At 36.5% G+C, this 15920-nt stretch overlaps 1 protein-coding gene and 1 pseudogene across 2 annotated transcripts; one reads left to right on the top strand and one right to left on the bottom strand.

Moving 5' to 3' along the window:
• The first annotated feature begins 6223 nt into the window (after nucleotides 1–6223).
• LOC113355926 (bifunctional TH2 protein, mitochondrial-like) lies at nucleotides 6224–10451 on the top strand. Of its 2 annotated transcripts, XM_026598911.1 has the most exons (8): nucleotides 6224–6693; nucleotides 6876–7150; nucleotides 7254–7352; nucleotides 8404–8649; nucleotides 8775–8837; nucleotides 8970–9336; nucleotides 9494–9718; nucleotides 9856–10451. In XM_026598911.1, exons 4-8 carry the CDS (start codon nucleotides 8443–8445, stop codon nucleotides 10245–10247), a joined length of 1254 nt encoding a protein of 417 aa, XP_026454696.1. In that variant the 5' UTR covers nucleotides 6224–6693; nucleotides 6876–7150; nucleotides 7254–7352; nucleotides 8404–8442; the 3' UTR covers nucleotides 10248–10451. The 2 variants fall into 2 exon arrangements, with proteins under 2 accessions (XP_026454696.1, XP_026454695.1); XM_026598910.1 differs by having other exon boundaries at nucleotides 6225–6693; nucleotides 8775–9336.
• Nucleotides 10452–11106: 655 nt separating this feature from the next.
• Nucleotides 11107–14368, bottom strand: LOC113359323 (annotated as a pseudogene).
• Between the last annotated feature and the right edge of the window lie 1552 nt (nucleotides 14369–15920).

The following is a 15920-nucleotide window of genomic DNA, read 5'->3' as shown; positions in this document are numbered from 1 at the left end:
CCTTCTAGATGAAGATTAAGAACTCTATTTTCTTTTGTTCATTTGATAGCTTCTAGTGCTGCTAATGCTTCACCTTGTTCTTCATTTATTGCCCTTGAACATTCCTCTTTGGCTCCCATGAATTAACCTGCAAAATGTTGGAAAACGATTAATAAAAAAATAATTTTTTAAAGTTTTAATAAAAAATTATAATTTATTGTTTTATTTTGTGAATGAAACTTTTTAGTCCCACATCGTGGAGTTTCCAATTTTTAGTAGTTTTAAGAAACTATATAAACCTTTTAGTCCCACATCGGGGAGTTTTTCTTCTTAAGTTGTATTTGTCAATTATATAAAGAAATTCACTACTTTTGTAAAATCTATGAGAAAGGGGTTGCTCTATATTTTAGAGGGACCCCTAAGGGAAAATATTTTATAGCGGTTTTTAAGCATTCGCGATTTTCCTTAACGGTTTTTTCGGAGTTTCCAAGCTCAAGTTGAGCATCTATTACATATGCTAGTAGTAGGTGTATTAGGGTGTTTTATCCTGGAGATATCCGTCCTGTGAGGGCTATAGCATCACTCTTGAGTGTAGCCGGGTGCTAATGTCTTAAGGACAGCGTGTTGAACACGTGACTCACTCTATTTTCCAAAGTTTTGCCTTGTTGCTGTTGCGGAGATACGGGGAGCTTGTTCGTTTCGTCAAAGCAATCACTTCCATTATAAAGGAGCTAAGTATCAATAACTTTTGCTTATTTGATTTTTCTTTGTTTTTGATTATTGCACCCAACAATCTTATCTTAAGACATTAGCATTTGTAATAATCGAAAACGATTGATTGGTTTGTGAATCATGGATGTTAATTGTGGAGTGAAAAAACAAAAACGAATTTCTGGTCAGCTGTAGAGTTTCAATTTTATCTTTTAATCTATACGGAATTTCGATGAACCCTTTTGACACAACGCAGTAGACATCCTGATAGTTACCCGCGTAAAATTTCAGAATTTTTGGAGTTGTAAAAGTATTTTTTTGATATTTTACAAAACAGAAAAACGTTTCTGAAAAATTCTGACGAGCAGAAAATTGTTGTTAACTAAATTAATTTTTGTGGGGTAACCATGAGTTTTTTGAAACGCTAATTCAAACGAAGTTTGTATATATAGATGTTATCTTCAAAACTCATATTTTACTTTCTGCTTTGGAATTGTGATTTGTGAATAAAGGTGTCATCTCCGAGGGACATGGCTAATAGCCGCATGTGGTTGGAAACAAATCTTCCAAAGATGGCAAAGGTGAGAACATCGAACGCAACTCTAAGCATGGTCTTCATGATAAAGGTATATTTCGTAAACCTGAATCCGGAATTATTTTAGTTAAGGGTGAGTGTTATGTTTGTAAAATTTCTGGCCACGCGGCAGTAAATTGTAAACAACATAAAAACCTTAATAAGTAGAAAGTTAATGCTAATTTAGTTGAAACAAACTAGAACGAGTTTGGTGGCATGATATCGGAAGTTATTTTAATAACCAATGTGAGAGACCAGTAGGTGGACTCTGGAGCCACCAAGAATGTTTGTTGAAACAGAGACCTGTTCACCTCCTATCATAGGATAGGGGATGTCGAGAAACTCTTATTGAGTAGCTCATATGCAATAGAGGTTGCATAAAAGGAAAAGGTCGAGCAGAAGCTCATATCTGTAATATTCTCACATTGAATGAAGTTTTCATGTTCCGAGCATATGCGAAAATCTTGTATCTTGTTCTGTTGTAGATGGAAAAATATTTAAGATCTTAATTGAATCTGGAAAACTTGTTGTAACTAGGCAGTGATTTTTTAAGCAAGAGTTATAGGACTTTGGGTCTATATAAGCTTAACGGAAAAACTGATGATGTGAACGTAGTTGATTCTTGTGATATCTTTGTGTGATTGATTGTTTTACGTGGTAGACTTGGAACCGTAAACTTATAAGTCAATGCTTAACTGGCTAGCATAGGCTTCGTACCCAAATTTAGTTTGGATTTTGAACACAAAAGTGAAATCTGTGAAGAATCAAAATATGCTATAAAATCTTTTAGCACAAATGTTCAGAGTAATTCTAAGCCTTTAGAATTAATTCAGTTAGGCCTAGTTGACATGAGTTCAACCCAAAACCACTGTGGTAAAAGATGGTTATAACTTCCGTAGATGATTGTACGAAGTACTATCTTGTATACTTGCTTAGGATAAGGATGACGTCTTAGAAGCCTTAAGATGTATAAACTTGAAGTTGGAAACCAATTAGAAGCCTTGAACATAACAACTGTATCCTTAAGGAGATGATAATTTCCATGTTGATTAGTTCAGGATTACCTGCGGCCTTGTGGGGGGAGGCAGTCCTCTTAACTAGTATATCCTGAATAAAGTACCCTTTTAAGAATCAGATGAAACTCCATATGGTTTATGGAACGGTAGATGACCTTCTTATGAATGTGTCAAAGTGTGGGGGCGTTTGACTAAGATTGTAATTCCTCTTCCTAAAAGAACTAGATTGAAACCAAAAATGTTGATTGTGTTTTCGTATAGGGTATATTGAGTATACTTCTACAAATAGATTTTTGGTTGTGTGTTCTGATTTTTTTTTTGACATTGGTGTGAATATTATTACGGAATCTAGGGATGCTGAGTTCTTTGAACATGTTTATTCTAAACCTGTACCTCATTAGAGATGTGTTGTTGATCCCCTAGATTTATCTTCAAATAGTCAGAACTTATTTTAAAGGAAGATGAAGTTGATGTTGAGCCTAAGAGAAGTAAAATAATTAGACTTGAGACTTCTTATGAAACCGACTTCATAACATGCCTAGCTTAGTCTGAGCCACAGACTTGTAAAGAAGCCTTAATATCTACTGAAACCCCATTCTGGTAAGAAGCTTCATTTAGTGAAATGGACTCAGTCCGTTGGAACCAGACTTGGGAGCTTCTAGTTTACCTCCAGGTTGTAAGACCATGGGATGTAAATGAGTCTTTAAGAGGAAACGATAGGTAGATGAAACTGTGGAAAAATATTAAGCTAAGTTGGTAGCTAAAGGCTATAAACTAAAAGAAGGTGTAGATTTCCTTGATTCTAATTCAATTGTGACGGAAATTACTTCCGTTGAGATACTAATTGTTATTGCTGCCATAAAGAACGTAGAGATACATCAGATGGATGTTAAGACAGCTTTTTCTAAAACCGTGAATTAGGTAAAGAAATTTACATAGATCAACCTGAAGACTTTGTAGTGAAAGGTTGTGAATACAAAGTTTGTAATTTGAAAAATCTTTGTATGGTTTTCAAATAAGCACGTAAACAGTGACATGGAAAATTTAATCATGTGATAATGGATAGTGGATTTAAATTAATGAATCTGACAAGTATGTCTACAAGTAACTTGTTAAGGATGTCTGTGTAATTGTATGCTTGTATGTTGATGATGCTTGATACAAACATAGATGTGATCAATTCCACTAAAAACATGCACTGAATGAGAACATTGACTTGAAAGACTTGGGCCCTTTTGATGTAATCTTAGGGATGAGGATTAGAAGATAATCAAACATTTATAAGTCTTAGTCGTTCTCATTATGTTGAGTTGTGCTTAAGAGATACAATCAGTCTGATTGTAAACCTGCTTGTACTTCGTACGATTATTCTTGTAGTCTCAAGAAAAATAAGGGTAGTGGAGTATCTTAACTTGAATACTCAAAAGTTATAGGATGTCTGATGAATTTAATGAACTGTAAGAGTCCAGACATTGCCTATATTGTGAGTAAGTTAAGTGGATATAATTGTAGTCCAGAGCAAGAGAATTCAGATGCACTGAGTAGAGTATTATGGTACCTAAAAACTCTTTTGATTTATGAAAGGTATCTTGTTGTCCTTGGGACTTTATGATGCAAACTGGATAGTTGACTCAGAGGAGTCTAAGTCTACGAGTGGATATGGTTTCACTCTAACATGTGGGTTTGTTGTTGGAAGATTTCCAAACAAACATATCGCTCAATTCATTATGGAATACTGAGAGTATTGCGTTAGATAAAGCATGAGGGGGCCGAGTGCCTAAGATGTTTTTAGAAGACACTCTTTGGCATAGGCCTGTGCCAGCTATATCTATACATTGTGTTAGCCAAGCTATAATAGTTAAAGCTAAGAAATAACTAATCTCAATCGGCGTTATTTCCATTGATTGGATAAAGTCCAAGGAGAATATCGCGCAATCTTTGACGAAAGGTTTGTACAAAGAGATAGTTAAAAATGCATCGAGGGGGTTGGGGCTTAAGCTCATATATTAAACTTGCCATGAAGGATACTCAACCTTGCTGACTGGAGATCCCATGATCAAGGTTTCGAATGAGACAACTAATTTGTGGTGGGTAAAGGTAAACACTATCAGAGATTTTCATTCTCTGTCCCTTCCCTATGGTGTAGACGTGATAGTGTGACTGCATGTGGAGGATGACTTTTTAATAAGTCTTAATGAGTTCTATAGTTTCAATTTAAGATTGAAGGGTGGGTAGTAGTAACACTCTTTATGGAAACTCACCTATCTGAATGAGGAAGTGGGTCGCTTCCTGTGAGAATATGAGCTGATTCTCTAGAGCATTCTGAGAAACAGGATACGTCCAGGGCCAAAACGGACAAAACGGCACGAGCTTGGCAGCAATCTTGGAGATATCACCCGTGGTTGTTATCACGAATTACATCAAATGCTAGCAGTTCAAGACATAGTTCACTGTCTCTAGCAAGTAATTCTGGTAATATCTCACTAAGCAAAGGTTCAAGACCTCATGGACACCTCTGCCTAAAATGGTATTTCCTGCGTTTTTTATGTGATTTTCATTTTGATGGTTTTGGTATTACTGGAACTTAGGACCTAAAGGTCACTAAGGGTTCACTAGTTCATGCTTTTTCACTTTGGTGAAAGATACCTATAGTCTCACCATGTGAGAATTAAAGATGAAAGCTCTCAATACTATTATGATTTATGCAATCCATAGTATGACCCTGGGGTCAACACACTTTTGTGTGAGGGAGAGGACGTAGAAATGACTAGTATGATTTCAACACTTGCACGATCAGTCTGTTTGGATCGTGAGGTTGGGATGTTTATTTACCAAGATCTATCTGTGTTTTCATGTTTTATTGAGTTTTCATTCGTGGGGGATTGTTGGAAAACGATTAAAAAAAAATAATTTTTTAAAGTTTTAATAAAAAATTATAATTTATTGTTTTATTTTGTGAATGAAACTTTTTAGTCCCACATCGTGGAGTTTCCAATTTTTAGTAGTTTTAAGAAACTATATAAACCTTTTAGTCCCACATCGGGGAGTTTTTCTTCTTAAGTTGTATTTGTCAATTATATAAAGAAATTCACTACTTTTGTAAAATCTATGGGAAAGGGGTTGCTCTATATTTTAGAGGGACCCCTAAGGGAAAATATTTTATAGCGGTTTTTAAGCATTCGCGATTTTCCTTAACGGTTTTTTCGGAGTTGCCAAGCTCAAGTTGAGCATCTATTACATATGCTAGTAGTAGGTGTATTAGGGTGTTTTATCCTGAAGATATCCGTCCTGTGAGGGCTATAGCATCACTCTTGAGTGTAGCCGGGTGCTAATGTCTTAAGGACAGCGTGTTGAACACGTGACTCACTCTATTTTCCAAAGTTTTGCCTTGTTGCTGTTGCGGAGATACGGGGAGCTTGTTCGTTTCGTCAAAGCAATCACTTCCATTATAAAGGAGCTAAGTATCAATAACTTTTGCTTATTTGATTTTTCTTTGTTTTTGATTATTGCACCCAACACAAAATTACACGTAATTAGTCTGATTCCAATAGGCGTGTTTTCATCTATATAGGAAACATCAAAGTTCACTTTCAATCATTCACTTTTGGAGGATTCCATCTCTGTTCCTAAGCCACCGGACTAGCAACTTGAGTAACATTTAGAGAATTCTCCCGTTCAGATACAAACGGTTTTATAGTATTGACATATTCAATATTCTGATTTGTACATTATCAAAAACTACTAAGCATCGTAATCTCCATATATATATATATATATATTATTATTACCACTTTTAATTCGGTCCCAGTGATAAGAAGAGATCAGTCTCCTTAATAGCAGCCATCTGGCCCATCTCCTAGTCCAACTCGCCATTCATTGGATAAAACCGAGTCATTCCAAGAGTGACAGAGTCCAAATCCAATAAACTGGTGTCCATATATGTTCCTTATCTGCATCCATTTACCTGTATCTCATCATCGGGGTTTCATTTCAAGGGTTTCCCAAACCCCTGTTATGGGGTTTCCGATTTCCTTCTCGAGTCGGCGTTACTACGGTGTGTTCTCGCGAAATTGCATCTTCTCTATTAAGGAGAGAGATAATTGACAGCTAGCTTTCAGCAAAATTCTAGATCCGGTGTTGCTACAGCACCTGATAAGAAATTGCATTAGTACTTTTCACAATTTTAGGGTTAGAAATGCATCGTTTCTTCTAATTTCAGTTCCAGTTGGGGGTGTTGATAATTATTTGAAGACTGAAAAACTCCCTACACCATGAATCAACAACCTTTGCTACTCGTACCTCGTGATGACTCAGAATATAAATTCCTAATCACGCAGCAGCCGTATGAAATACGGCCAAGGGTGGCTAAGCAAGCCTCTCGGTGCAGCCGAGGTACAAATGGCGCTTGTTCAGGTTAGTTGGTTAACCCTCTTCTTCCTCCCAGCAGTAATCGAATAACTGCTCTATCCCCTTCCTTATAAATACTTGTTGCTCTCTTGGATTCTTGGTTACAAACTGTTAGTTCTTGAAGCTGATCAAGAAAACATATCTTCTTCTCTTATTCTTCTGCTTATCACTACAATTCCACATTGCAGGAATCATCAAAACAAGTTGAAGAAAGCAACATGTCTACGTCAAAACAAGTTGAAGAATCATCAATTGAAATTAGCATGTCGACATCAAAAGAAGTTGAAGAATCATCAGAATCTGTTTCCACTTCAGAACGATGTTGGGCAAACTATAAGAATGAAGCACTGTACTTTGGGTATTCACCTTTGTTTGTTCACTTGGCTGCTGGGAGTTTAGATGATAAAGAATTTTATCAATATGTTGCTAATCATGAACATCTTCTGAACAGTTTCTTGGAAGTGTAAGTTTCAACCTTTTCTTGATTATGTTTCTTTCATTTTTTTGGTTTTCTTGATTTGTGTATTGATTTTGATGTGTGTGTTTGTTTTGGTGTACATACTCAGGTACAAGTTAGCAGCAGATCAATATGTTGATGATTCTGATAAGGGTGGAGTAATAATGTGGAGCAAGAATTGGAAAAGCACAATTCTTTTGTTGAACAAGTAAGTGTCCTATGAGGATTCTATTCTATTTTATTGCAATGATATATTGATTATGCTGAAATAGGATTTTATTGAGATTTTTGGTGAATTCCATCTTTCTTGAAGCAAAAACTGGAATGGCACGATTCTTTTGTTGAAATAGGATTTTATTATGATTTTTGGTGAATTCCATCTTCCTTTTTCTTGCAAGATTACTAGGTTAGGTCATTTGAATTGAAATACGTTGCTTGTGATATTGTACATTTAGCTTCCTAGGAATGGATAATCCATCTTTAGATCCTAGAAGGAAACCTTTGTTGCCACACTTCTTAATTGGCATCAGATCAGTATAATTTAGGTTTGTTTATTGAGATTCTGAGAAGTTTCACGCGGGTATTTTCTTGTGTTACACCTGATGCATAATATCTAGTTCCCTAACAGGAGCAGAGACAATTAGGAACTGTCACACTCTTTGTGGCAACAATCTTGCAATATTTACAATGCTTAAAACTGGATTTGTGAATCATAGATACAGATCAAGTGATGCCGCTTTTTTGCCTTGAGAATATTTGGACTGACGTACATAGAAGTTTAGTAAGGAAAATAACAACAAGAAATTTGAGTTGTAGATCAAATGCAGCTGTTCTTTTACCTATAGAATGTTATCAACTGCTTACATAAAAGTTTATAAAAAGGAATAAATGGATGATTTGTGTACAGCGTATATAATTCATTAGAATTGTACCAATTAAAGTTGATAATGTAATTCTTCACAAATAAGCAGTAGCTGGAAATGGATCACAGTCCTTGAGAATTAAGAAGTGTTCGCCTTTCAAAATGATATATTCAATAAAGTTTGTTCGCCAAGCTCCTACACGATTTTTTGCTAGATGTTTATTAAGAAATGTTGCATCTAAATGTTTGAATGTTGCCTTGTGTACTTTTTACGGTTTTCGTGATACTGTTTAATGATTATATTTGCGCCTCTGATTTTGCATTACCAGTTAGCATCATTTTCGGTGCGCTCAAAGAATTTACCATTATATATAATGAAGAGTCTCTCCTTGTGCAGAAACTGGTCTTAAACCCGCAGAAGAGATCACTCTTCACTATGCCACAGCGAAATACGAAGAGTTCTTGTTTGCAACTGCTTCCGGTACAGCAGTCAAAAATTCCTGCTTATACTCTTGGTGCTATGACGCCAAGCCTGAGACTCTATGCCTTTCTTAGTAAGGAGATGCAAAAAGTTGTCACTCCTTGTGTTAATTCTCACCCATACAGCAAGTGGTTCAAGGAATATTCTTATAAAAATTTCGAGGTGTGTTGATCATTAGTCACTGATCTTTTTCCTTGATTCACCTTTCAAACACTTCTCAAGACTTTAAGAATCACCGATATTATTTGCATAAGGAGCTTATAAACCTTCTTTACATTTCTCTTCAGAAATCATATCTGCATGCTGAGGTATTGCTTGATAAGCTATGCAATTCTTTGGCCCAGGAAGAGATTGAAATCGTAGAAAGGCTTTGTCGTCATGCTATGAGACTTGAAATGGACTTCTTTTATCCTCAACAGTCTGAGCAAACTCTGATCATCACAATATATACAAAGCTATGCAATTCTTTGGCCCAGGAAGAGATTGAAATCGTAGAAAGGCTTTGTCGTCATGCTATGAGACTTGAAATGGACTTCTTTTATCCTCAACAGTCTGAGCAAACTCTGATCATCACAATATATACAAAGCTTGATCCTAAGGAGGAACGTCTGATGCTATTTGCGGATTTTGATTTTACATGTACCAGTGTGGCTTCTTTGGAAATATTAGCAAACATTGAAATATTGACTGCTCAAAAACCTGGTCAGCAACTGCAGGGTGAGGATAGAGACGGACATTCTCACATTCCATCAGTAGATTTGAGTAAGACTTATGAGCTTCTTTCCCAGCACCAGCAGTATACTTCGGAGAATGATAATTTCATAGAGAAAATTATGCTCAGTAAAAAAGGTATGATCAGATAATTGAATCATGATTTGGCATGTTAAAATTATCTAGAACCGTTTTGAACTCCTGAGTTGTTGTAAACAGAAAGAGAGCAAGTGTTTGCTTACTTCTTAAATGTCTGAACCTCAAATCTCAACCTTGTGTTTTCTTTTCTTTGCAGCTGTTAGTTTTGATTATGAAGGACTCTACAGTGCGCTTGGAAAGCTCTTATCTCCTGAGGCTCAAGCAGTTTCAAGAGTATTTGATTCTGGTTTACTGAAGGGCATAAGCTTGGAGGACATAAAGCAAGCTGCCAAAATGATGCTTCAAAATGGTTGCGTGATTTTTTTTGAGAAGGTGAACAGCCTGGATGTATCTGACTATCTAACTAGGTCAGCTCTTTCAGGTACTATACTAAACCTTTCTCACTGTAAAAACTTTTACGTATATCTGTACAGATTGCTTGGTAATTCAGGTGTTTATGTTATCCTACTATTATTTCGTTTAAGGATCTTCATTCGAATTGTTTTTTTATTAAAACAGGTGGTACAGAAGGATTAAGGGCTATTCTCCGCCAATTATTTTCCCAGAAGCATTTACTAGAATCTGCATCACAGGGTTGCAGCAGCAGCCCAGACGGAGGTGACGAGAAACAGGTGAAGAAGATAAAGAACGACCTTGAGCCCTTTTGGAAATGCTCGCATTGTAACAGGGATCTTGTTGCTAGAAACCTCACTACTTACTTCAATGCAAGGTTTCTGAGGGTTATTTATCTGCGAGGGAGGGGGATTGTAGGAGGAGCTGCTGCAGGAAACCCGGACTTAGCTGAATTTGACCTACTGTGCCGCTTCTGCAGGTGCATAGTAGGATATGGGTTTCTGAGACCTCTCCATCAGCGGGTTCGGTATTTGCTCATGAGAGAAAGGGTGCACTAAGGTGTGAATGATCTGAATTTGAGCCATTTTTCTTCATTGACAGTTTGACTGTTAGCCTGTATTTGATTATTCTTACGGTCAACCATTTCTTTGTATACCGACTTGGTGGTAAACTTTCCATTGTAGTTTGTCTCTTCATCATCTGAGATTCTGTATATTTGATTGACTTGATGTTGTTTGGAGATTTGCTGAAGTTTCTGTATATTCCATGTTCTGGAAACTCTATCAGCTCAGCAACCACCATATCTTTGTTAGAAGTATTATTACAAAGATGCTGAATAGAAGTTGCAGGATAATTAGGAATCCGGTTATGATCTCTGGACCAAGTTACTTTAGAAGAGAGTTTATTTAGTATTAAAGGGTCTTTATTTCTGAAGTATCTAGCTTGAAGAAGATGCACCCATTTTGCATCAGGTTCAATGAGCATTCTCCAAATTTTGATATATCCTTGTGTAACTAAGACTTGAGATAGATGCCTTTATTCTTCTCTTTCTTCCAGAAATAGTTATAATCCGGGTGCGTCTAGAATCTCCCCAAAAAACAATGCCTGAATATGCTTTTGAAACCACTACTTCAGAGACCTCGGCCACAACAAGCAATGTTAATGCTGCTGTAGTTCCTTCATCCATCAATATCAATTGAATGGTACAAACTATATTAGAATGGGCACAATCTGTCAAACTAACTGTTTTTCTTACTGGTGATGAAAAAAAAAAACAGTTAAATCTGGTCCAAAGTTTAATCATGTTTTCTTTATGAAGAATACATGAATATTTAACAAATGGAAGTCTTCGAATTTGTAAGACCATTGCCTGTCAAACCTGTATGAGATGCAATATAAAATGTCACTTATCTAGGATACTTCAATATATGCACTTTGAACTTCACAGATCAATCCAACCACAGGAGGAATTTAACCACTAAAATATATACAAACTGTGTGAGCTTACATAAAGTCTGGAGTATGGAGTCTGGACAATGGATGGAACCAATAACTCCCGAACTAAATATTGTTTAGTATAAACACGATGACGTCGTTGTCTAGCATAGATTACCCCGAATATCAGTGAAAGCATCACCGCGGGGATGAAACCAAAACCAACCCAATGTAGATCCATTTACTATATCGTTGTAACCCCGGACAACAATCCTTGCCGATTGAGAATGCATCCCTCACAATGAGCAATCTTCAAGGTTAACTAGGAATGGACCGTAAGTATAGAGCCCATAGCTTACATTAACTGCTGCACTCATGTGTGTGTAGAAGTCTGGGGTTATACGGCCAACTGTAGCACAAATTCCTGTTGCTGAAATCTTGCAGACATAACTCTGCCAAGCCTGTATGAGATGCAATATACAAAACAAAACAAAACAAAAAAAATGTTACATCTCTTGCCAGTTTGGAGTATGAGTTTCCGAAGGATATAGGCCTACAAGCATTACTAGATTTCATTGCCCAGAAAAAAACGTGACTTCCATTTACATCAACAAAACTGGGTTTTCGTGGTATCATGTGAGAAATGGGTAAGTTTTACTGCCGTAGGCTGTTTTAAATAACCATAACTCGCATGGATGGTTATTGGGCAAGTGTATCCAACTAAAGAGAAAATCTATGAAGTTAACTTATGATAAAAGTTGAAAAACACATGAAATCCACTTCACTAAGTAACTCAAGGTTTACCTGTGTCGCATTGATCAAATATACCTCACCAGGCGAGCATTTTCGGTCAGTCAAATCAACATTAAAAGGATCACACAGAATAGGAACCAAAGGACCAGACTGATTGTAGTATAGAGGAGCAAAGTTTGGTGGGAAATTGATGTTAGCGATGTTGGTGATGACTTGATTCACCACACCAACCAATTTGTGTGTAGCTTCTTTGGTTCGTAACAAGGTTTCAGTTGCAGTAGCATTATCCACACACGGAAAGATATCATCAAGAGCAGTATGAGCAGTCGGGTGTTGAACCCACTCATCGATTGCCACACATGTGTCTCCAACAACACTAGTTATATGACAAAAAAAGAATGCATGAGATACTTCAATTAGAACTTTCACAAAATTATGCAGAATGGAAGCAAATTAAAACTTAGTATGAAAAAAACAAATTAAAACTTAGTATGAAAAAAAAATATGGTAGAAAGAATTATGAGCATGTGAGACAGTTCATACAATTACACCAGTTACAGTTAGGGCAGCAACAATAATACATACATGCATACCATAAGTATGGCACATAAAGCACTATATAAAAAATCGAAATGAAGATGGATAGTTTGTCAAACAAAAACATACCCTAAGCTAATAATATACCATGTCAGAGAATTAGATGAATAAGAACACAACGAGCGGTCCTAAAAAAAGAGAGATGGTCCAGTGTCGCATTTGATGTCTTTAGGCGGATCTAATTTCTTGAAATCTGGATAAGGATATCCAAGGATCAAGCTGATTCTAATTTCTTGAAGTCTTTAGGGGTAAAAACCAGTACCTAAGTCCCACCAAATAATTATATAGACTTGCCTATTATAATAAGTTATAGTGATTGGTGACAATATAGGCTTTACAGGAAGTTTTCCTCTCGCATGTGAGTTGCATGGAATGTGTTGTAGCAAACATCAAGTGAGAAGTTTAGTTATCCTTTTCTTACTTGTGAAGAAGAAGAAATATTCCATAAAGGAGAAATGTGCCAGCAACAACAATCCATCCAATGACAACCAAGCTGCAGATTTTAAATATCAAGCATTAAAATGAGATACATAAACAAATTCAAAAGAACAACTTTTGCCAACACAATAAGCCAAAACAGTATGGAAGGCAAGGATAAGTATAGATAAACGAATACAATAAATTTCATCCCAAAAATTGAGAATACTGCATATAAACACAATGGAAAGTATTAAACATGAAAGGTCGGAAGAGTCGATGCAGGATAAGTATAGACCAATGTGCATAAAGATTGCAACGTAAAAAACTTTAATCAAGATAGGAAGATCAATATATGCTTACAAAATCCAACAAATGCCAAGAAGAGCATTACTGCGGCCACTATGATAAGAATAAGTCTCCTGCACAGAGATAATGGATAAATTTCGTGAAGAACGCATAACTATTGAAGGAATGTAAGATGCGCAAGATTTCAAGATGTTCTTACACCGTGTCTAAGGTTTTTTGTATCTTATCCTTATTAGCAGCCGTACGAGTTGCAAGAGCATTAGCAGCAGCGTTAATCCTGGTTTGAATGTTATCAATCTTAGTCTGCATTTCAGAAGGTTAGAAAATGTGATATTCTGAGCTGAATCAAGATAACTGGGAATGTTTCTAAGGCTGTCTACTGTAAAATTCACCTGCTTCAAAACATATTCAAATGTATCTATCGTACTTCCGTGAAATTTCCCTCGACCAGTATACAGAACCACACATCCAATGCTGAAACCACAAAAAGAAACATGTGAGTTCTGCAGAATCAGAGAATGCCAATGCCTCTTCTTTCATGATCCAGAGGTTGGCCAATGACATATAGGTAAGTCATTCGGATGTTCTAGTTGAAGTCCTTGGAAATAAACATGAAACAAGATAATGTTTAATACCAAGATAATTCAGTCTTTGCCCGACTCTAATAGGATTACAAATGGCAAAACCGCTACCAAACTGCGTCCAACTCAAAATCAAGATCGAGCAAAAGAGAACAATAAATGCTTCTCTCAGACAACAGCAATAACAGGTACAGATGAGACATAAAGACATTCCGAAGATAACAAACCCGATAGCTGCAGTAATAAACAATGGAACAGCCGTAAAACCTACAGACTACAGTTTGAACAACAAGTCATTACCAAAACCGGCTCAAGCCGAACCGCCGCATAACTAACAAGCGGAATACATTCCAAAAAGTAGGATACCAACATAACCATTCTTTACAAAAAGTAAATGAAAAAAATTTCATTAAGGAAATGAAGGAAATTACTTACAGCCCAATAATGGTTATCACTGATATTCCAACCCCCTCTAAATCACTTGAAACCATCAATAGGATCTCTCCTGTATGTTCTTTTTGCAGCTAAGAGAAGGGTTGAATTCTCCATATATAATTCATTTGTTCCCACAGCATTTCTCTACCCATAAGGCCATAACCATCTCTACTTGCACCAACAAAACCAAAAATCAAAAATCAAAAATCAAATTTCTATACAAAAAATTATATTTTGGCAACAATGTAAAGAACCCATACCTAGAAAACAAAGATAAAGACGAAAAAAAGTTCACCCAGACACATGTTGTGAGGAGAATGGTGAGAAATAGAAGGAAACTCGTCTGTAATCTAGAGCATATCATTATCTACGAACAAGAATTCTGTATCTGAATCAGGTTTTCAGGTTTTTTTTGTTAGTTTTGGAGAGAAGATTTGTGGGAATTTGAAACCTCTGTGTACTAGTTTTTTTTTTTTTTTTTTTTTTCTGAACAAAATTATAGTTTCAAAATTTGGAAACAGAAAGTAACGGTGTTACTTGTGTCCCTCCGTTTCGCTTTCGATGATTCCCCGTTGTATCGTGTTCCAAAGTAAAGAGTAAATTTTTTTTCCCAGGGGTAAAGGAGCTCGACAGAGCTCCAAATTTATTCAACTACCTCAGCAAATTTGAGGTTTGCAGAGATAATAGGGGTGGAGAATTAGCATTCCACCCGTTATTTATATTTTCATGCTTTGCGTACTGATACAACTCGTGCGCGAAATAATTAGCGCTTTTAGGAACACGTTGAAATCTAATATCAACAAAAGAAGGAATTGCATTTTTAACTTTCAATATGACTGAGGAGCACGCAAGTGTGACGCATTTTCACCCATAAACGTATTAGTTGGGTCTCTTTTTATTCCTAATAAACTTGTTTGTAAGTGTTTTTGAAAGAATAAGCTCATGTGGAGAATTAGCTCGAAAAGTTGTTAAGGGCACTTTGGAGGACAGCTGTTATTCGGACTCCCATTTTGGATAAGGGACACCCAGTTGATAAGGGGCACTCCACCGTTATTTTCACCCCATATTTACCGATTACACCCTTGGCTATTCGCACCCATGGTTTGGTTAGGGGGCACCATCTTCATCACCGTGAAAACAAGTTTCGGCGGGAATATGGAAGTTGTTTTCTGCGTAAACTTCAGGCAAAGGTTGGAAGAGAATTTGTAGGATTTTGGCGTGGAAATTGATAAGTATTATGCTGTTAGCCTAAAACAGGATTGGTATGGGTTGTTGATTCGAGGGAATAGAAAGATTTCACGGGTTGGAGCTAATAAAAGAAAGAAATCTTATCGTAGTTCTGTTGATGATTTTGGGATTAATTTTGTGAGATTTTCTTGGATTGATATCAACCTGTTTAGTCAAAACAGATATGGTAACACGTTCGAATTCGTAAAAGAGGAAAGTACATGGTCTCCTCACGATGAAACAGAGAAACTAGGGATGGTCATGGGGCGGGTGTGGGGCAGGGATCTTGTATCCCAGTCACTGCCCCGTTCAAAAAAAAATCCACACCCTCCCGATTATCCGCTTGATTTGGGACGGGACGGGTATGGAAAATACCCGTACGGGACAGGTTTTTTACGGGTTACCCATAACATTAAGCTCAAATATGATGAGTTAATTTAATAATCAATATTTAAGTTCAACCAATAATAATAATAA

Source organism: Papaver somniferum, chromosome 3 (assembly GCF_003573695.1).
Source record: "Papaver somniferum cultivar HN1 chromosome 3, ASM357369v1, whole genome shotgun sequence".
NCBI classification, from domain to species: domain Eukaryota; kingdom Viridiplantae; phylum Streptophyta; class Magnoliopsida; order Ranunculales; family Papaveraceae; genus Papaver; species Papaver somniferum.
Note: the sequence above shows the minus strand (reverse complement) of the source record. Positions and strands in the feature narration are given on the sequence as shown.

Bases quoted from the DNA above. Each gene is read 5' to 3' on its own strand.
- LOC113355926 (XM_026598910.1), top strand. From the start codon at position 8,443: ATGCCACAGCGAAATACGAAGAGTTCTTGTTTGCAACTGCTTCCGGTA. The intron at 9,337-9,493 runs GTATGATCAGAT...TTTTCTTTGCAG, and splicing joins AATTATGCTCAGTAAAAAAG to CTGTTAGTTTTGATTATGAA. The intron at 9,719-9,855 runs GTACTATACTAA...TTATTAAAACAG, and splicing joins AACTAGGTCAGCTCTTTCAG to GTGGTACAGAAGGATTAAGG.